The sequence below is a fragment of the Phascolarctos cinereus genome, unplaced genomic scaffold (genome assembly GCF_003287225.1).
Source record: "Phascolarctos cinereus isolate Bilbo 61053 unplaced genomic scaffold, phaCin_HiC Scaffold_726;HRSCAF=1367, whole genome shotgun sequence".
Classification (NCBI taxonomy): Eukaryota; Metazoa; Chordata; class Mammalia; order Diprotodontia; family Phascolarctidae; genus Phascolarctos; species Phascolarctos cinereus.
The window spans coordinates 232,962,571-232,984,070 of NW_027556098.1; the positions used below are offsets into that span (position 1 = coordinate 232,962,571).

Genomic DNA, 21,500 nt, shown 5'->3' on the forward strand with positions numbered 1-21,500 from the left:
TTAAAGATAATAGATACAAAAATTTTTGCAATTAATAGTTCCCCTTCTAATCCAACTACATTGATTTTACTCATGAAAAAAATTTACTTTTCATGTAATCATAATTATTTATTTTTTTCTTTTATTAGACACTCTTTCCCTTGTTTGGTTAAGAATTCTCCCCTTAGCAATAGTTGTGAAAGATACATCCTGATGTTTTTTCTGATTTATTTTTCATCATGTAAGCTTTTATATTTAGGCTTATATCCTTTTGGAACTTATTGTGATGTACAGGATGTGCTGGTAAGTGTGTAACAATTGGCTCTGAAAAAAATACACATGACACGCTTTTAAATTTAATCTGCATTAGTTACATATTCTCCATCACTTTAAGTCTAATCAATTAACAAAATAATAAATCAAGCCCTGATTTGTTGCATTTACCAGTTTCTGAGGTACAAATGCTTATAATAAAAATTTAACCATCAGTTATCAGAAGCCAGTTCGAGCTGGCTCTGGTACATACTTGGTGGTTTTGTTGTAAAACACTGATGTTGACCTGTTTGCCAAAATGCTTTCTAGTTCTTCCAGAATTTTTTTTTGAATAAGAGATCCTTCCCCAAGTAATTTATATTCTTGGACTTATCCACCACTTGGATGTTAAATTAATTTGTTTCTGATTCTTGTTTATCTGGTTTGTTCTGTACATTTATGTGTCTATTTTTCAATAAGTACCAATATATTTTCATGATTACTTCATTGTAATATAGTTTGAGGTCTAGAATTTCTATTCCCCTTTCAGTATTACTTTTTTCCATTATTTTTCTGGAGACAATAGTTTTTTTCTTTATGTAAATTTATTTTGCTATCATTTTGCATTGTTCTACAAAGTGTCCTTTGATAGTTTCATTGGTAAATCATTACATCTATAAATTTATTTAAGAAATATCATAACTTTTGTTATTTGGAGTGACCCAAACATAAGTGATGAACATCACTCCAATTAATTATTTTTATTTCTGTAAAAAATGTTTAATTGTATTTATACATTTTGAGTGTCTTGGCAGATTGGCTCCCATATATTTTATTCATTTGGTAGTTATTTTGATGGTATTTCTTTTTCTTTCATTTCTTTATAGATTTTATTATTGCTATATGAAATGCTGATGATATTTGTGAATTTATTTTGTTTCCTGATACATTATGGTAGCTATTAGTTATTCCAATTAGTTTCTTTGCATTTTTTTCTAATTTAAAATTTTCAATTAAAGATTTATTTGCTCTCCCCATCTCATTCCCCTATCTTTGAAGAAATATTTTTGTCAGAAATATGCAAAGTAAAGCAAAACACATTCCCATATTGGCCATATTAAAAAAAAATCTGTGTCCTATTCTGCATCTCTGTCAGGTTGTGGTCATTGATCTCTTGGAATCATGGTGGGTCATTGAATTGATCAGAGTTTTTAAGTCTTTCATAGTTGTTTGTCTTAGAAATATTATTATTGTATCATTTTTCTGCTTGTTTTGCTTATTTCACTTTGCAACAATTCGTATATATCTCCTTAGGTTTCTCTGAAACCATCTTTTTCATCATTTCTTATGGTACAATGATGTTCCATTGTATTCTCATAAAACAATTTGTTCAATCATTCCTCAGTTGATGAACATCATTTTAATTTCCACTTCTTTGCCACTCCAAAAAGGAATTGCTATGAATACTTTTGCAGATATGCTTTTTTTCCTCTTTATTTTATATTTTGGGGGTATAGGCCTGCCATGGTATTACTATGACAGAGGATATGCACAATTTAGTAACTTTCTGAGTATAGTTCCATATTCCTTTCTAGAATGGCTGGACCAATTCACAGTTCTACTAGTAGTGAATTAAGGTGCTTATTTTCCTGCATTCTTAGATAGAGTTTTTTAAAGATCTATGTTTTCTGTTTTGTTGGTTGGAGTATATTTTTGTAGGTAATCTTCCATTTCCTTTAAATTTTCAGGTTTGTTAGCATGTAAATTATTTGTTGTGGATGCAATTCCATTTTCTTTAAATTATTGGTTGAAACTCAGGTCATGATCGAAGTTGGGGCTAAAGCACCTCCATTTTAATTAGAATTTAGATTTTTGCTGAGTTTAATTAATTATGCTTAGTTAGAGTATATTTATTATCCATTATAAATTGCATGAAAATTCTCAAAATTGCTAAGTATATTGTCCACAGCACTGCTTAATCCAACCTTGTTAAAATAATGGGCTTTGGCATTTTTATTGCCTTTAGGAACTTTGAGTTGAATGAAGAAGATCAATGGATTTACCAGGCAGTTGTCGATCAGTATCCAAAAGATATTCAGGGAAGAAGAACTTTGTATTTGGATATGTTACAGAAGTATTTGCCTCACAAATCTAGGCATGATCTGGTGAGTGCTATTTTGAGTACTAAGAAGTTTATTAGAAAAAAATCATATATTCAACACAAAAGCCTTGTTTAAAGTGACCTTTTGGGAATAATTTAGCTCATAGAGTCTAAAGAAGGTAAACATTTAGAATGATATGGCTACTATTGTACAGTCTTATGTAATCATTATTATCATTCCTGTTCTTGATGAATTATTACATCTTTATAAAGATACTTGTTTGTAAAGGACTTCCTTCTAGCAAAGCTACAGAATAATCCCAGCAATGATAAATTCAATGTATCTCATTTCATGAATACAACAGGTTTCTGCAATGGTTGTTACAAGTTTATAGATAAATTCTTCATTATTCTTAGTCTTGTTTATTGGGTTTTTATACTTAATAATGATAACTAAATATATACTTTACATTTCCTTTTTTAATCTTTGGGCTTTTAAGCTTGGTTTCTGAAGAAGAGTATTCAATTTCAGAGATTCGTCCAGAAATTTGAAGTAAAAATGGGCAAATACATTGATGTTATTTTAATTATCTATCTTATCCATCTGTCTAGCTCTCTATCATCTCTCTGTCTCTGCTTCTCTCCTTTTTCTGTCTGTCTCTCTCTCTATCTCTCTTTTGTCACTTCACCATAGAAGAGCATAATTCTTGAATGCAAGGGCCATGTATGATTTAAATTTGTTTCTATCCTTCCCCCAGGACTGCATCGGGCATAGCAGCTACTTCGTAAATGTTTTGAATGAAAACATTGTATATTAAGGTTTGGGTTTCCAAATATCGTAGACATATCTCTAAGGAAAACTATTAGTGCTGTATTAATAGGAAGGATTTAATAAATACTTGTTTTTTTAGAAAACTAAATGATGTTCTTTCTTTTCCAATTTTTGTACCTTTCTTACTATCCATGTATGATCTCTTTTTTTCCCCAATAGATTAATTCATATTTACTAGTTTCTTTTTGGTTTTTGTGTTTACCTAATATTAACTATGAATTCTATTTAAGTCTTAAGTACCTTATCATTCTTTTCAGAATCATGTCTGCTTCCTTTCAAAATGTTTGGCAGGTGCTAAATAAGCCTATTTGAGGTTTTGTGGATCGAAGCTAACAAGTTAACAGAACAGTTGGATTTTAGTTGTCAGAATTAAAAATATAAATTCATATTAGAATGCCTTTTATTTTTGTGAAGCTACAATCTGTTCATTGTATACTTATCCACCAAGAAATGAAGTAGTTGTTTCAAGGCCTTGTTTCTCTTCTCTGTTTGCTCATCTACTTTTACACCTTGCTCATGTGTTAAACAAACGTCTGAAAACTCAGAGGCCCAGGCTACAATGGCAAAAGAAGTAAAGAATTGGCCTGGTTATTTAGATATTTTAATGCAAAATTTGCTCTTGTCTAAAATGTTCAGACAGAGAGCTACTAAACAGGAATTATCTTGCTTTTTGAAAATGTGAATGTCTCAAGTCTCCATCTTTCATTTGGAAAGTATAGAACTGCTCTGATAAGTACTTATAATTGTGATATATTATAAAAACTGACTAAATTTAAGAAAATATGATGATTTGTCCTGATATAAAGGGTATGATTTTTCTCTTTATTTTTTCACTGGTGCTTTTTGTATAAACTTCACAGTCATTTCCCAATATTATCCATTTCCCTCCCTGCTTCACCAAGCGATCCCCTATTGTAACAAAGAAAAAGGTTTAGGCATTTGCTGTCCCCATCAGAACAACTAACTACATAAAAGACTGATTGTTATACAAAAATTGCTTTCTGCTCTGAAGAAAATCTTTATATTTTCTTTGACTTTTCTTATCAACATAATTCAAGCAATAATGACTTGTCAAATGTAACGTACTTTTCATAATTATAAAACATTAATATTCAGTGACTTCCTTTTTAGGTTACACATGAGAAATACTGGAACCAATATTGTTTAACCAGGGATCAGAAAAGAATTTTCTTATTAAATTGGACTAAGGATAAGAAAGATTTTATACAAAAAGCTATAACAACTATTGCAGAAGCATGTACTGCTTATGAAATGGAGTCCATATTAGCCCAAGACAGAAAAAAACAACTGGAACTCTGTGCTGTCTGAAAGAAAAGGTAGGACATTTTATAGAAGATGTCTTCTGTCTAAGTGGTTCTTTGAATAGCTACTTTCTTTTCTTTGTTTGAAACCAATAGTAAAACTCACTTCTCTAGCATGCCTCTAAGAGCAGATAGCAGTGGAGATGTGGGAGGATCTAGATATTAATCAATTATTGAAATTTCCCCAATATTAATCAGTCACTGGAATCCCAGAATCACTGAAATCAATCTTGATGGTCCCAGAGTGTAATGTAATTTGGAGGCACTTATAGAAAGGCATAGAATCAAGCAGGTAAACATCCCTGACTTTGGAGGCAAGACCTCCAGCTGACAAATATAGGAAATCCTCACTTTTGTCATGAATTCCTCAAATTATACATTTTTCCAATGTGTTGTGGTTCATAGATTATTGAAAGCCATATAAATACATTATCTGGGAGACTGGCCACAGGTGGGGAGGGTGGCTTTACTACTTAGTAATGGTACTGCAGATATCCACAGGTAATATTTCATGCTCCTCTCCCTTTGGTATTATCCTAGAGGAAATCTTTGTGGTAGTCATCATTTCAGCAGTTTTGGTGTGATTTACTTCACTAATCAATGCAGCAAAGTCTGGTTACAGGTAATCTTGTCTCTTCCATTTAACCATAGAGGCTGAAAAAGGCTTAGTGTCATTTTTCAAATCATCTACTTTGGTGATTTCCTCTCTTCTAGCAGGTGTGCTAACAGTATAATAGATATCATATCATATAATAGATATCATATCATATAATCAAAAGACCAAGAGATCTAACCAGGTTTATTTGAGTTATTTGCCATCCCTCATGGTACAATAATTTTCCATCACATTCATATATTATAGTTTGATCAATTATTAGCCAATTGTAGGGCACACATTTTTGTTTCCCTTTTTTGTTATTACAGTGGAGGTAATATGAGGGTTTTTTTATATATGGGTCTTTTTTTAGTGTCTTTAAACTCCTTTGAGTATAAGTCCAGTAATGAGATCTCTGGGTCAAAAGATATTCCAAATTATCTTCTAGAATTGTTGAACCAATTCACAGCTCCATCAGCAATGAAATAACATATCTATATATATATATATATCTATATCTATCTATATATATATATATATATACACACACACACACACACACATATATACATATATATATATATATATATATTTTGTTGTTGTTGCATGTGTTCAGTTTCATTAGACTGTGAGCTCTTTGAAAGCAGATCTCCTATTTTTCTTTAGTATAACACAAGTGCTGCCATAAATTTACTGTCATGTGTGGGTCTTCTCCTACTTTCGTTTATCTCTCTGTGGCTTATTCCTAGTAATGGTATTGGTAGGTTAAAGGGTAGATATGAACACTTTAGTGACTTTTTGATTATATTTCCAAGTTACATTTCAGAATAGCTGGACTAATTCATCCAACAACTGTCATTTTATTTTTTTGTTATCTTTGCCAATCTGATGGAACCTCAGAGTTGTTTTAAATTACAGTTCTCTTATCAGAGATTTGGGTATTGTTTCATATGGCCATTGATAGCTTGCTTTTCTTCTTTTGAAAACTGCCTCTTTATCCTTGGAAGATTTATCTATGGGGGGGGGAATGTCTCATATTGCTATATATTTCAATTAATTCCCTACGTATCCCTTGGGTATAAGAGCTTTATCATCTTTAGCATCTATTACAGTGTTCTTAAATGTAACAAAATTTCCTGAATGACCATAATCCAATGAATCTTAATTGTTGTACTTTTATTATGGACTTAACCTGAGAAAAATTTTTTAGGGCTTATGATGACAAATGCCAAATTTTATATTGTTCCATATTTTGCAATTTGTTTTTACCAGGTTTTGAGTCATTTACTAGAGACTTCACTTTTCAGTTTGAGACAAAGTAGGGAAAGAATGTGTTGAATAATAGTGAGAGAAAGAGAGAGAGAAAGAGAGAGAGAGAGAATCTTATAGGAGACATTTAGAGAAGAATCAAATATCTGAACTTCAGAGTGCCATAAAAATGTTATCTTATATAACTGCGCCTTTTTCTTTACTTACATAAAAAGGAGCAATTGAAAAGATATATGTTGTATGCAAGTATTTTGAAATGGCATGTGTTACTTTAAGTAATATTCAAATACTAATGAGCATTAAAGAGGAGGCATTGTTCATAGAATGACAGCTTTGTAACCATGTAAAACTGAGTTCAGTCTTGTCTCTGATACATACTTAAACTTTCAGTGCCCCAAGCAACTCTGTAAAACATAATTTATGGTCTAGCTGCTGATCTGTATTGGTGACCCAAGGGACAATTTACTTGGATTATATTTTTTTCAGTTTCTGTGTAAAACAAATAAACAAAACAATGCATAACTTCACATAATATTGCTTTCAAAGTAATCCTTTGTCTGAGTAGGCAGTTGGTTACTAGAGCTCCCCTGCCAAAAAAAAAAAAAGGAAAAAGGAAAAAGAAAGAAAGAAAAAGAAAGTAAACCAAACCAAAAACCCAAATTAAAAAAAAACTGTTTCACATTCCTACATTGGAATAGGAAGAAAATCTCAGAATGTTATGCTAATATGCTTAGCGTATTCATTGATACTTATAAAATTTTTGGTGGGAAAAAACCTCAAGATTCAATAGGTATGATTCTGAATCACAGAGATATGTAGTAGTCATTGTCATAATCTAGACTCTCAAAGGAACTTTTTTTGCATATAATATATTATAATTTTGGAATGTGACATTTTCTAAGAATATATTACATGAACTGTGTACAAAAAATGGATTCAGCAAACATTTTAAATTTACTCCTAATAATTTTATAGCTCTTTAATAGAACTTTTTTTGGCCTACATTGACCAACTCAATTCAGTGTTTATGCAAAATATTTGCATCAGGTAATTTGTAGTAAGAGTCCAGGGTAGTCATTATGGTTTGCTCTATGTAACTTTTTTAGTTACCTGTTTGTAAGACCTTGAAATACTTCTGGCTGTATGTTATGTGTAAGCAATCCAAATCAACATACACCTCCCTAGTGCTGGTCTCAGTCATCATCTGATAGGAGTCTCAGGCCTTAGCAGTAGTAGCTTCCACAGCTACCATCCTGGCTGCTCTAGTGCAATCCAGCGGAAACTGTTGCTATCCCATAGATGCCTGGATGGTGATCAGCAAATCTGAATCTGACAGTAGCCACTGATTGCCTACCCTCCATATATATCACTGTCTGCAGAAAGGCAGCTTGTCACTATATTAATTATCCTGTGAGGGAGTGCAATATCTGCATTATCCATGAGGGAGTGTGCTCTTTGAGCCAGGAGCCCAATAGCTATGTCAGTTCCTCTCTAACTTACAAATGATAGCTTTCCTAAAAGTTGCAGTAGCCCCATTTGCCACCAGAGGGCACTCAGTTCAGCTTGCAAGTGCTTTAACTGTTTCCCCACTTTTGGCCATTTTGGAGTTACCTAGAAGGTAACATAGAATATTATTCAAAGCATTTTAGAAAATACAAATTTTAACACTCTGAAACTCTCACCCCATATCTAGGTTGTCCTCTTGTGACAGATCTTTGCATTCACAGGACTCAGATATTCAACACACTATGGTATCAATTTATTGAACTTAGCAAAAATGAAAGGAATAATTTAAATGTGCTTAAAGGGAGCCGTCTACCTCCATTATCTCATAAACCTTCTCCTAATTACCCTTTCAGCTCTTCAGAAGTGGTAGAAGGAAATTCTTAAACCACTCATATCTGCCACTTACTTAAAAGGAATGTGGGAAGAGGTCTATGACTTTAATTTCAGTTCCAGGACACAGCATATGATGAGGGAAAGCTGGGGGAAAGCAGTAGGGAAAAAAATCTAATTTCCCTTCCTTGCTCACCAGCTGATGGTATTCTCTGGCCTCCAGAGTTGGAGTCCTCTCTCTTTGTGCTCTGGTTCCAGTACCGCTTCAAGGTCTCAGCCTCCCTAGTGCTGGTCTCAGTCATCATCTGATACGAGTCTCAGACCTTAGCAGTAGTAGCTTCCACAGCTACCATCCTGGCTGCTCTAGTGCAATCCAGTGGAAGCTGTTGCAAACCTATAGATACCTGGATGGTGATAAGCAAATCTGAATCTAACAGTAGCCACTGATTGCCTACCCTCCATATATATCACTATATAGTGATAAGGGCGTCAAAATCTCAAGAGCAATATAAAGAAGTGACTCAATTCCACAGATCTATATACATATCTCATATTACCCTCTAGCCTATCATACAGCTGCCTAATGTAGGGCAGTTTTAAGGCAGCAAATCTTTCCCTGTTCTTTCTCTTTCCTAGAGAGAACTGGGGCATTTTACCTTTCAGTGTCTCTCAAATTCTGTTTCCCTTTGTGGAGATTCCTAGGGACCTTAAAGATTAAAAAGCAATACATAAGTACCCACTAAATGTATATATAGCCTGATAATCAAGCAGTGTAATTAATACATATATGTATATTAATACATGTAGTATATATGTGTGTATATGATATATACATATATGTATATATAGATCTTGGTCATGTGCTAAAAATGGAAAAAGAATCGGGCCCAGAACTAAATGGGTTGTATTGCTTTTGGAAAACTTCATAGCTCCTTTGATGATCCCAAACTTCTCCCTAAAAAAGAGGCCCATCTTTTTTAAATACCCGTATTCTACTGGCTCATTGCATATCTCTAAGTCATGGAATTTTACCATTCTGAATAATTTAAAATAGTACTGGTCATGGGACAATGATGAGGTGTTTGGTGTATGTGAGCAGATTGCGACAAATAAAAAGAACTAAGAAAAGAACAGAAGTAAAATATATCTGATCAAAGAAATTATGATTAAAAAGGAAGACGGGATGCAGGGATAACTGATGTAACAAGGATAACTGATGGCCAGCTAATGTTCTTGACTAGTATAATTACAATGTAGAGAAAGCAACCATGACCATGAGCACTTTAGGTAAAAGCATACTTTGGGAGATTGTTGACAAAGAGTCACATAGGATAGATAGGGATGGATGAGCTGTGACCTGAAATGCTGGAGGGAACTTTGCCATCGATGAGTATCTATTACAGTATTTGTCCAGTTTTGTCTGTTTACAAGAAACACAATTTCTGAAACAATTACATTTCTAATGTACAATTCTAAATGGTGATAGTTAGTCTGACCTTTAAGGTATTTTCCCAAGGTTCCTCCTAGCTCCATGGTAATCTGTGCATCACTGACCAGGTTGACTTCTACTTAATTCATTAATTTATTTGAAATGGTGAAAAGAATGTCCTTTCCAGTGATGATAGAAATATCTTTTGTGTCTCTAAGCATGATTTCAGCTCATCCAGTTTGACATTCTATGCTCAGTCTAAAAATCTGCTGACATATAATGACATAATTTGCAATGCAAATTTAGTAACTTCTACCTATTTATTCTTTCTGACCTAGTCCATTACAAAGGCTTCACTTTTAATGTGGATACTTTGCTATTATATATGTATATATACATGTCAGTATCTTACATTTGAATTTTTAATTGAAAAAATAAAATTTACTTATAGAACATATCTAGGGTTCAAAGACTGTACACTGTTCCCAAATTAGGTATCTTCTTTTATAAATGAAAGCCTTCTGTGACTATAGGAAAGCATATTAATTTTGAAACATATTGATCATGAGTAATATTAGAAAAATATTTTTGGTAGGAGTAGGCACAATTTAAGAACATATATATCAGTATTGAATATGTTTTTCAAAGGAGGACAGAGGGAAGGAAAAGCTCATTGCATACTGTCATCTTAAAAAAAACAAAAAACCCAAAAAACTCAAATCTTGTTAATACTTACATTTTTCCAAAGCAATATGATTTCCCTGGAGATTTTTTCAATTTAAATTTTTTCCATCAACAACCTTTTACAATGAATATACCAACTGGCTTCCAGCTGTCATCTTAAGTCTCAAAAGAATGTATTTTGATTATAAAACTGGATTGACAGGAATTTAAGAAAAGAGACTTCAAAAAGCCAAAGAACTGCTATATTCCATTGTTCTCATGAATTCCTTCAATTGATGGCATAAAGAAGGGCTAATATTGAAAAGATGATTTCATGAGAAATAAGCCAGAGTAAATAGAATGTCTCCCTCTTCTTTCAAAAATGATACACTAGAATAGAAACATATTTGAATTATGCCATGTAGCCATGAAAATTAATAATCATTTTATATTGCATTTGTAAAATGCCTTTTATTTTCTCTAAACAGTCTTGTATTATCTTTTGTCATAAAATTACTCCTTCAAAATGCTTTTAAATATGGGGTTTTTGGCCAATGAAAACACTCCTCTGTGCTAACCAGGATGATATTAGCCTCAAATTTATAAATAGGGAAACCAAGTCACAGAGAATTTAAATTCAGGGAAGGATAGCTAACATACTGAATGGCAGATCAAAAAAGATTCACCTATGGACTTAAACAATGGGCCAAAGTCAATGAGAAATTTAATAAATTGAAATATAAAATTTTATACTTGGGGATAAAAAATTAACTGCACAAGTATAGGATGGAAACAGTTTGGCTAAACCACAGGTTGCATGAAAATATCCTGGGTATTTTAGTGAGTTGCAAGCTCAATATGGGCCAATGGTAACATGACAGTCAAAAAAGTGAGTGCTATCTTAGGATGCTTTCACCAAAGCACAGTGCCCAGAACAAGAGACATCGGTCTTACTCTCTACAAAGATGTGGAGGTGGGAGACAGAAAGTCATGTATGGAGAAGAGCAAGCAGGCCTTTTTGTCTGGAATGTAGACTATGTGAGAGGGAGAAATAGGAAATAAGTTCAGAAACATAGGTTGAAGCCAGATTGTAAGCGCCAAACCCTAGTTATATTTGGAAACAGCTACAGTCTCTTGGGGAGAATGGGCCCCTTCAGCCTTTGTGAATATTTTTCTGTTCCTTCCTGAGGAGTGTGATCAGATGTATCAGACACCTAAAAACTGTGCCTGCATTTCTATTCACTTCTAAAAATGGAAGTTAGAGCTGTCACTGGTTGTACCTAACTGAAGTTCTAGGAGCAGTCAGCCAAAGAACAAGGATCACCAATACTAACAAAGGGAGTCCGCTTGGGATGCAAGAGTATCCATATGAAGCTGTCTGATGCTTATATGACATCTCCGTATTGAGGTTTTGCCTTCCCCCAGGACAGCCACTGCAGCAGAGGCTTGAGGTCCCTAGCATTTGAGCCTAAACTCTTAATGTCAATAACTTCTACCCTTGGTCCTTAGATTCACCCTGTGGAGTATACAAAGTCCATTTTCTCTTCAGTCATGTCCAACTCTTTGTGACTCCATGGACCACAGAACTTGAGGCCTTCTATCCTCTACTATCTCTCAAAGTCTGTCCAAGTTCATATTCATTGTTTACATGATACTATCTATTCATCTCGTCTTCTGCCATCTCCTTTTTCTTTTGCCTTCAATCTTTCCCAACATCAGGGTCTTTTCCAATGAGTACCATCTTTTCATTATGTGGCTAAAGTAGTTAAGCTTCAGCTTCAGTATTTGACCTTCCAGGGAATAGCCAGAATTAATTTATTTAAATATTGACTAATTTGACTTCCTTGCTGTCCAAGGGACTCTCAAAAGTAGTCTCCACAATTCAAAAGTGTTGCTTTTGAGGCATTCAGCTTTCCTTATAGTCCAACTCTCACAGTCTTATATTGCCACTGGAAAAACCATAGCTTTGACTATATGGACCTTTGTCATTTCTCCTTCCACAATATCTCACCTATCTTACCCCTTCTCTTGATCACACAAGCCACCATCATCTCCCATCTGAACTACTGCAGTCGTTTTTTCTTGGCTCTCTCTGCTCCTCCAATCCATCCTCCACAGCTGCCAAGGAGATTCTCTTTAAGCATAAATCACTCCTGTACTCAATATAATCTAATTAAGATTAGAAAAGGTAGGGTTGCATAGTAGATAGGGATAGTACCTTGGGGCCAGGAACACCTAAATCCAAGTCCTACGTCTTACATATGCTGGCTGTGTGACCTTAGGCAATTCGTTTAACATCTCGGTCCTCTAGTCAACTCTCTAAGATTATAATTCGCTTTCATCTTGATAGCCAGTGTTGGCACAGGGAGTTTCCTCATCTAGGTTTTCCTTATACCAATGACATTGTTGGCCTAACCTCCTTTCCAGTGTCATTATAAGGTAAGTATTTCCCATCTTGTACTCTATGGTCTGGTCAGCCTGGCCATCTTGCTATTTCTCACACATGCCACCCCATCTCCCACTTTCATGCCTTCACACTATGTATTAGCTGCTCATGTTTGGAATGCTTCCTCTCCTCACTTCCCTCTCTTGGATTCCCTTCCTTCAAGCTTCAAGTTCATACTACCTTTTAAATAAAGCTTTTTCTAATCCCTCTAGCTGTTAATACTCTCCCTTCAAAAACTAACTTGCATTTATTTTGTTTATATTTATATATGTTAATATTGAGAGAGAATGTAAGTTCCTTGAGGGCAAACATTTTTTCATTTTCGTTTTTGCTTCTATAGTGCCAGGTACAAAAAAACAGTAAATGTTTGTTGATTGATTAATTCATTGTTGATTCATTAATTCATTATTCATTAAAAACAAACAAACAAAACGAAACGCAATTACTGGACCAGAGCCAAGAACAGATCTTTATGGACTGTCACTAGGGGCCTCTATGTAGGTGGACATTGATCAATATTTTTGGGCACATCTTTTGAATATATCTTTTCTAATTTACCTAATACCCCATATTAGATTATATGATTCTTAAGGGCAATGATCTGTTGCATGATCTTAATACGCACTATCTTTTGAAAATGTGGGACATATAAAGTTAGGTTTAAACAGAGGTCTATGAGAAATTACAGAACAGAAAGTCTCTTATCAAATATTTCCTTCTTGGTCTTTGTAAGATGATAATAATATGTAACATTTGTTTTTCATGTCTGTTCTTTTTCACAAAGAGCTTTACATAAGTGACTTTCTCATTTTTATCTAACTAGTGATGGCAGGAGATACAATTTGAACCTAGCCCTTCTGATTCAAATCTGGAGCTCTTTCCATTGCAACCTACTACCTCTCATGATTTACCAACCTCATCCACTCTCATGGCTTCAATCATTACTTCTATGTGGCTGACTTCTAAAATTTTTCTTGAGCCCTAATCTCTCTGAGCTCCACTCCCACATGCATTTGGAAATTATACTATCATCTCAAATTCAGCATGTCCAAAGCAGAATCCATTATTTTGTCCCTAAACCTACCCTTCCTATTAACTTTTCTGTTTCTGTTGGTGATACCACTTTCTTAAGTTACCCAGACTGAAGATCTTGGAGTCTCTTTGGCTCTTTTCTCTCCTTCCCCCCTCATATCCAATCAGCAGCTGAATCATCAATTCTGCCTTTGAAATCTTTCTCTCATTCACCTCCTCTTTTCCATAGCAATTAGTCACCATAGTTAAGGTTCTTATTACCTCTGGTCTGTGCTAATACCCTCCTAACTGGTCTTCCTGCCTCTACTCACTCTCCATTCTAATCCATTCTTCCCACTGCTATGAGAGGTTTCTTATGACACAAGTCTGATGAAATTGTTACTTTGCTGAAAATCCTTTAGTGACTCCCTATTTCTCACCAAATAAGATCCAAACTGATAAATTCATATGGATAAATTCATCGGGGCTGGAAAGGAACTTAGAGAGTATCTAGTCTATTTCCCTCATTTTAAAGATATAAGAAGACTGAGGCTAAATGATTATGCAAGGCCAAACAGCTGTGGTTCTCCACTCCCGAGCTAGTTAGTCAGAATTAGGACTCAATCTGATTCTGCCTTCTCCTACTTCTGGGCCCTGGCACATACTTTTACATATTCCTAAAGTACTCTCTAGTTTAGGCCTTCTCTATCTGCTAAAATCCTTCCCTTCCTTCAAGATCCAATTTAGATGCTACCTCCTTCATGATGCCTGTCCAGATCTATGTGCCACTGTAAGCACTTTCTACCTTATTTAATTTTTCATGCCACTCTCTTGGGACTTCTATGAAGTTAACATATTCCATGTTGTAGTTTCATATGCATTTGTCTCAGTTTCCTATTAGAATTTAATCTCCTTGAGGACAACAGTTGCTCGTTTTTTGTATCTCTAGTGTCTCATTTGATGTACTATGTCATAATAGGTGTTTAATATATTTTGGTTGACTTTGATATAGGGACATTACTTTCTGCTCTGGGGCAGGAATTTCTGACACCCAGAAGAGCACCAGGACTTAGTCTTTGTGTCTCCTCACAGAGTGGCCTCTGACCTCAATGTTTTGGGTGAGAAGACATGTCACTTCTCCTCTAGTCACAGTGATCTATGGAATGATCTCACCTGAGGCCTGATTTCTTTCTGGACACTCTAGAGCAAAGTTGGATGTTCCTTCCCCAAGAAACTATACTTTAATAGTTCTTGGTTGTGTCTCAGTTCATTCCTATAAGGAACTATACAAATAAGATGAACAAAAAGTTACATAATACTATAGATTAATAGAACTTATTCTTTTGAATACTTAAATAAATGTGCTACTGTTATGTGTGATCCTAAAAGGGATGCTATGATATTCATTATTAGATTCTGATAGTCATTAAAAATAAATTTAAATATGTATGCTTTATGATGACATAATTTTGAAGAAAAACTAATTGGATTTTTAAAAAATCCAATAGTAAAATTATATAGCATACAACATAAGTATGACCCATACATGTCATGATATCATCATATAGTATTAGAGAATATCATCCCAAAATTAGTATATTTTGCAAAAAAAGACCAAAATTCTACCCATATTGGCTAAGTAAAATTAAGTGTTTGTTCCTGCATTGACCTATTGCTTACTTAACTGATCTAATGCTTTGCTTGCTTCCCTGATTGTACATTAACATAATATTGTAATATTAAGGGGAAGGAAAGAGAGAGGTCCCTATGAGACTAGTGAGTTCTCTTCAGGCAGTTTGCTAATAAGCTTTCCGGTTGGCTTATCCATTTGAAGGCTATGACACTTCTGAATGATTATTGTGCTGTGATGGACTCACAAATTTATGCCAAGAAATAGAATACAGAATGTTTTTTCATCACTACAATTTTTGTTCTTGCAGATCTGTAAAAGGAAAGCATGTTTTCTTCTAGGTGACCATGGCTTTTTTTGTTTGAATCTAGTGTAATGCTTTTCCTTTTTTTTTTTTTTGGTTTTTCTTTTTGGTGAGGTATTTGGGGTTAAGTGAAGAGAGGAAGGGTTGAGATGTCCAACACTTTATTCTTATTTATTTATTTTTAGGTGAGGCAATTGAGGTTAAGTGACTTGTCCAAAGTCATACAGCTAGTGAGTGTTATGTGTCTGAAGCTGGATTTGAATTCAGGTCCTCCTGACTCCAGAGCTGGTGCTCTATCCATTACACTACCTAGCTGCCCCTTGTAATGCTTTTCCTACAGTGAATTCATAGATATAAACAGAAAGAAAGAGACAATTTATAATCGTTAATCCTGACTGACATGGAGCTATTTTCATTTTAAAATGGGCTTTCAGTCAGTCAGTTATATAATTATATACAGTCATCAATACTCATTGATTCCAAAGAGTGTTGTGCTCTTTAACCACAATTTGTAATATTGTTTGGAGTTACATTGTGCTTTCCACCCCTACGCACAGCCACCACCCCTCCGTTAACAAACAATTTAGGAGAGTGATCACATTCATGAAAACCCAAACATGCTCATGGTACATCCCACTCCCTATAAATAGAAAATGTCAGCCAAACAGCAAGAAACCCAGGGCCTTTGCATATAATGGTGGATCTTATTATCAGCCAATTACCTCAGCTCTTTGTTTATAACTTCCAGTATCTTTCATGTTGGGTGTAATTAAATATAAGCAAGACATTTAGAAGAGAGCATAATCTTGAAAGACAAAATGCAGATCTCTAAGTCTCTTTCCTGTCACTGATGGCAATTAGCTTCACACTACTGGGCTTTAAATTTCCTGACTGTTTAATATATTTTTATGGATTAGGATGCAGTACTTTCTCCTTGGTTGAATAGTGCAGTATTTTATGTGAAGGGTCATAGTTATTCCTCAAAGAAACATATATAGAATTAGTAATTAGAACATTTTGGACTGGTGGAAATATATATATAAATTTTTTGCCAAGCCTTCCTGGAGTTTTTGTTTAAAAGTAAAAATAACTAAAATTTGAATTTTAAAAATCCAATTGAATTCCTAACAATGATCATTGTTCTCATGTTTATCTAGTTAAAACAGTCATTTTAGAGGTTTCACTAAAACTTTATGGAGAAAAATTAGTTTTTCTATTTCCATGCAAATATTACAATGCCTGAATAATACTCAGCTCCCATCCTAGTCTCTGTTTGGAAAAAGTTCAAGACTATAGGATTTATTCTCTCAGGGATGCTCAGGAAATTTGCGTGTGTAACTTCCATAGAATTAATAGGGATAAGCTATGTGAAGCCCTTGTGCATTGACAGAATGGCCCTTAATTTTGCATTTTCCTCTCCATTTCTTTTCCTTCTGCTTTGATGATATCTGTTTTCTTTCTCTTCTCTTTCCCTCTCTCTTCCACTTTCTACCTTTCTCTGTCTCTGTGTCTCTGTCTTTCTCTGTTTCCCTGCCTATCTATGTTTGACTTTGTCTACAGGGAGGCAGTATACATTGATCAGCATGCCCTACATCTAGTTTGAAATATTTATTGCTAAATTTCATTGCAAGTGAAAGAGGCTGCGGTGCTGGTAATGAAAAGTCACTTTCATTTATGATTTTTACCAAATTAATCACCTTGTGATCTCTGTTTGACTTTGGTTGTTGGCTCTTCTATGTAGGCAAGAAGTAATGACCTTTTTGTGTAGAGAGATTAAAACTACTGACTGCCAAGATCTTTATATCATCTGTGTTTATTCTGTGCTGTATCCAGAAAGAGCTGAGCTGAGAAAAAAATTCTCACTAAAGACCTCCTGTTAGAAACCTATAAATTAGGAAATTCATAAACTGTAATCATTTTTATCATCCACTACAATTACTTTTCTTAATTCTATTCCTGAGCAGTAGCTTTAGTTTCAATGGCTCCAAAATATTCTTATTCTCATAAAAAAGTATTCTAGCAGTTACTGATCTCTCAAGATTTTATTCATTAAAGTAAAAGCTCAGAGGGAAATTTCACTACTTTGCTTTGAGATTTTTTTAAAAAGCTATGTGATCTGGTTGTACTAAAATAAAATTAAACAACTTTAAATGTTTTACTAATATTTATTTACAACTGGCATAATTCTTCCCATGCCTCTCCTCCTAGACATCATAACCCCACATAACCCCACATAACCCTAGGACTGCCACCCAAGACTGCAACCTGGAACCAAATATGGGCAAAGCAACAGAGTCCTGCCTTAGTACTAGCAAAAAAGACCCCTGTAATCACCTTCTGGCCAGTTATTCTATCCCCTCACTGTCTGTGGGCTGAGAGCTCCAGAAACCTTTTCACTTGCATCAATCAGGGAAATCTCTTAAGCAGAGATGCTGCCTTGTAGTTAGAGCAGAAAGTTCAAAATTGTATCAACAAGGAAAGTAGGGTTGAGTTGTGAGCTTTGGATTTAACTTAGGAATCAATGGCAAATATCACTGGAAGAAGCACTAGGAGAATAAAAATAAGCCAAGTATGCACATGTGGTAAGGGAGAATGTGATAAGCACTATAGATGAGTATAATAAAAGGGAAGAGAGAAATATCCCTCACTGAGGGTAGGGATGGGGATCAGGGAAGCCTTCATGGAAGGGGTGAAATTTGAGCTGGCCCTGAAGGACAGATAAGATTTTAACAGGGAACCATTTGGGGAGAGATAAAGTAATTCCAGAAAGGGTTACAACATGAGGAAAATCATGGATGTGAAAAAATGCATGGCTTATTCAGAAAAAGAGGAAATAGTAAAATTCGAATGATGAATAGGGCACATGAAAAAGACAAGTGGGAGATGAGGCTGGAAAGGTTGATGGGGACTGCTTCCTGGAGAACTTTGAATGCTAAGCTAAAATGTTTGGATCTAAGTAATAGAGAGCTATTTCGAGCAGTGAAATAATATGATCTGGCCTGTTCATTAAGAAAAGTAATTTGACACCTGTATGTAGAATGGATTGGGGGTAGAAAAAAATAAATACAGAGAGATCTTTAAGAAGTTATACTGGGGTGGAGTGGGGGGTAAAGCCAAAATGGTGGATTAGAAGCAGCCACTGGGCTGAACTCTTTCAGCATTCCCCTCCAAACAACTTTAAATGATTAAAATCAAATTTTGGAGTAGCAAAGCCAACAAAAGGTCAGGGTGAGACATTTTTCTGGCCTAAGAAAATTTGGGAGTCTTTCAGGAGACTTCTTTGACAATGGGCAGAAGGCTTATCTGGAGTGCATGTTGGGGCAGCAACAGTACCAGTAGCAACACCTTTGGAAGCTCTTAGCCCACAGAGGGCAAGGGGATCAGAAAACTGATCAGAAACAGATTATAGGAGACCCTTTGCTGGAACTTGGTACAGTTGGAGCTGATTGGCAACTCTATTGCCCATATGCAGTTCTAAGCCACAGTTCCAGGGTGGAGAGTTGCACTGGTGGTCAGTTACAAGGGAGCAGTTCCAGTAGCCAAGAGGAATGATAGCACTTATGGCTGCAAAACCTGGTCACATTTTCAGGGTCAAGAGGAGTGCTAGCACTTGTGGATGCAGGGGACTAGGGTCCCTTCCTAGGTAAAGACCAAAGCCACAATGACCATACTTCTCCCAAGATCACTCCATCTTGGAAACACCAAAAACTTGCAAATCCCCAGAACTAGCTCTGAAAACATCAGCATGAAAAAGCCTGAAGGTGAGCAGAGCCCAACTTTAATATAAAGCTTAAAGTCAAGAAATAGGCTGGAAAAAATGAGCAAACAATAAAAAAAACCTACTATGATGGCAGGGAATACCAAGACATAAACTCAAAAGAAGACAATAATGTGAAAAGCTATAAGCAAAGCCTCAAAGATAAATGCTAATTGGACCTAAGCCCAACAAGAATTTCTGAAAGAGAGAAGAGTAATAGAGGAGAAATTGGGGAAAGAAATGAAAATAATGCAAGAAAATTATGAGGAGAGAATTAAGAATTTGGTAAAAGAGGCACAAAAAAAATGAAGAAAATAACACATTAAAAAACAGAATTGGCCTAATTGAAAAGAGGCACAAAAATTCACTGAAGAAAAGAATTCCTTAGAAAGCAGAATTGGGGGAGGCAGATCCAAGATAGCAGAGTAAAGGCAGGGATTTGCCTGAGCTCTCCCTAAAACCCTTCTAAAGACCTTTAAAAATGACTTTAAACTGACTTTAAAAATGACTTTAAAAATTCTAGAGCAACAGAACCCACAAAAAGTCTGAAATGAATTTCCAGCCCCCAAAAAACTTGGAAGCTGGCAAGCAAAGGTCTGTTACACCAGGGTGAGAGAGGAGCACAGACCAGGGCCAGCTGCACTAACCAGCAAAACCAGGCCTCGGGTGACTGAATCAGTGGCAGCAGGGGCAGTTTCCAGACTTCTCAGCCCATAGATGTCAAAGACAACTTGGAAGATCAGCCAGAAGGGTCTGTTGCACCTGAGTGAGAGTGGAGCACAGTCCAGCACAGGCTGTACCAGCATATCTTCAGCCCCAGGAAACAGGAGCAGGCTTTGGGAGTGACTGAATCAGCAGTTGTTTCTGGAGCTCTCAGCCCACAGACAGTGAGGGGATAGAATAACTGGCCAGAAGGTGATTACAGGGGTCTTTTTTGCTAGTACTAAGGCAGGAATCTGTTGCTTTGCCCATATTTGGTTCCAGGTTGCAGTCTTGGGTGGCAGTCCTAGGGCAAGGAGAGAACTAGCATAGCAGAGCTTGAGGCTGCAGTTCCAGAGCAGAAAAGAGTGCTTGTGGTCGCTCACAGACAGAGCACAGGTCAGGAGAGCAGTAAACACCTCTCCCTAGATCACACCAACTTGGAAGAATCAGAAACTTATAGGTCCTTAGAAGTATCTCTGAAAACAACTGCACAACCTCCTGAAGCTTGGAACAGTTCACCCTCCACCTTGGAAGCAGAATCCTACTTTAACAAACAGTTAAAAGTCAAGTAATAGGCTGGGAGAATGAGCAAACATTGGGAAAAAACTCTTACTATAGAAAGTTTCTATGGTGACAACGAATATCAACACACACACTCAGAAGAAGACAACAAAGTCAAAGCTTGTACATCCAAAGCCTGCAAGAAAAATATGAACTGGTCTTGGAAGAACTTGAAAAGGATTTTGAAAGTCAAATAAGAGAAGTAGAGGAAAAATTGGGAAGAGAAATGCATGATGATGTAATGATGCAAAGAAATGATGCAAGAAAATCATGATAAATGAGTCAACAGCTTGGTAAAGGAGACATGAAGAAATACTGAAGAAAATAACACCTTAAAAAACGTAATAGGCCAAATGGTAAATGAGGTCCAAAAAACCAGTAAGAAGAAGAAAGCTTTAAAAGTAGAATTGGCCTAATGGAAAAAGATGTCTAAAGGCTCACTGAAGAAAATAATTCCTTAAAAATTAGAATGGAGTAAATAGAAGCTAATGACTTTCTGAGAAATAAAAAAAAGAACCCCATAAAACAAAACGAAAAAAATGAAAAAAAAAAAAGAAGACAATGTGAAATATCTCATTGGAAAAATAATTGACCTGGAAAATAGATCCAGGAGAGATAATTTAAAAATTATTGGACTACTTGGAAGCCATGATCAAAAAAAGAGCCTAGATGTGATCTTTCAAGAAATTATCAAGGAAAACTGCCCCAATATTCTAGAACCAGAAGGCAAAATAGAAATTGAGAGAATCCACTGATCTTACCTTCTGAGATTCCAAAATGAAAACTGCCAGGAATACTACAGACAAATTGC

General features: G+C 35.3%; 1 protein-coding gene across 1 annotated transcript in view; it reads left to right on the forward strand.

Annotated features, from left to right (window-relative positions):
• The window catches only part of CCDC148 (coiled-coil domain containing 148), a 277,956-nt gene that overhangs the window by 138,580 nt on the left and 117,876 nt on the right, over positions 1-21,500 (forward strand). The window contains exons 11-12 of the mRNA XM_078147022.1: positions 2,258-2,396; positions 4,296-4,487. Of these exons, the coding sequence (XP_078003148.1) occupies positions 2,258-2,396; positions 4,296-4,487 (331 nt within the window). The remainder of the gene's footprint in view (positions 1-2,257; positions 2,397-4,295; positions 4,488-21,500) is intronic.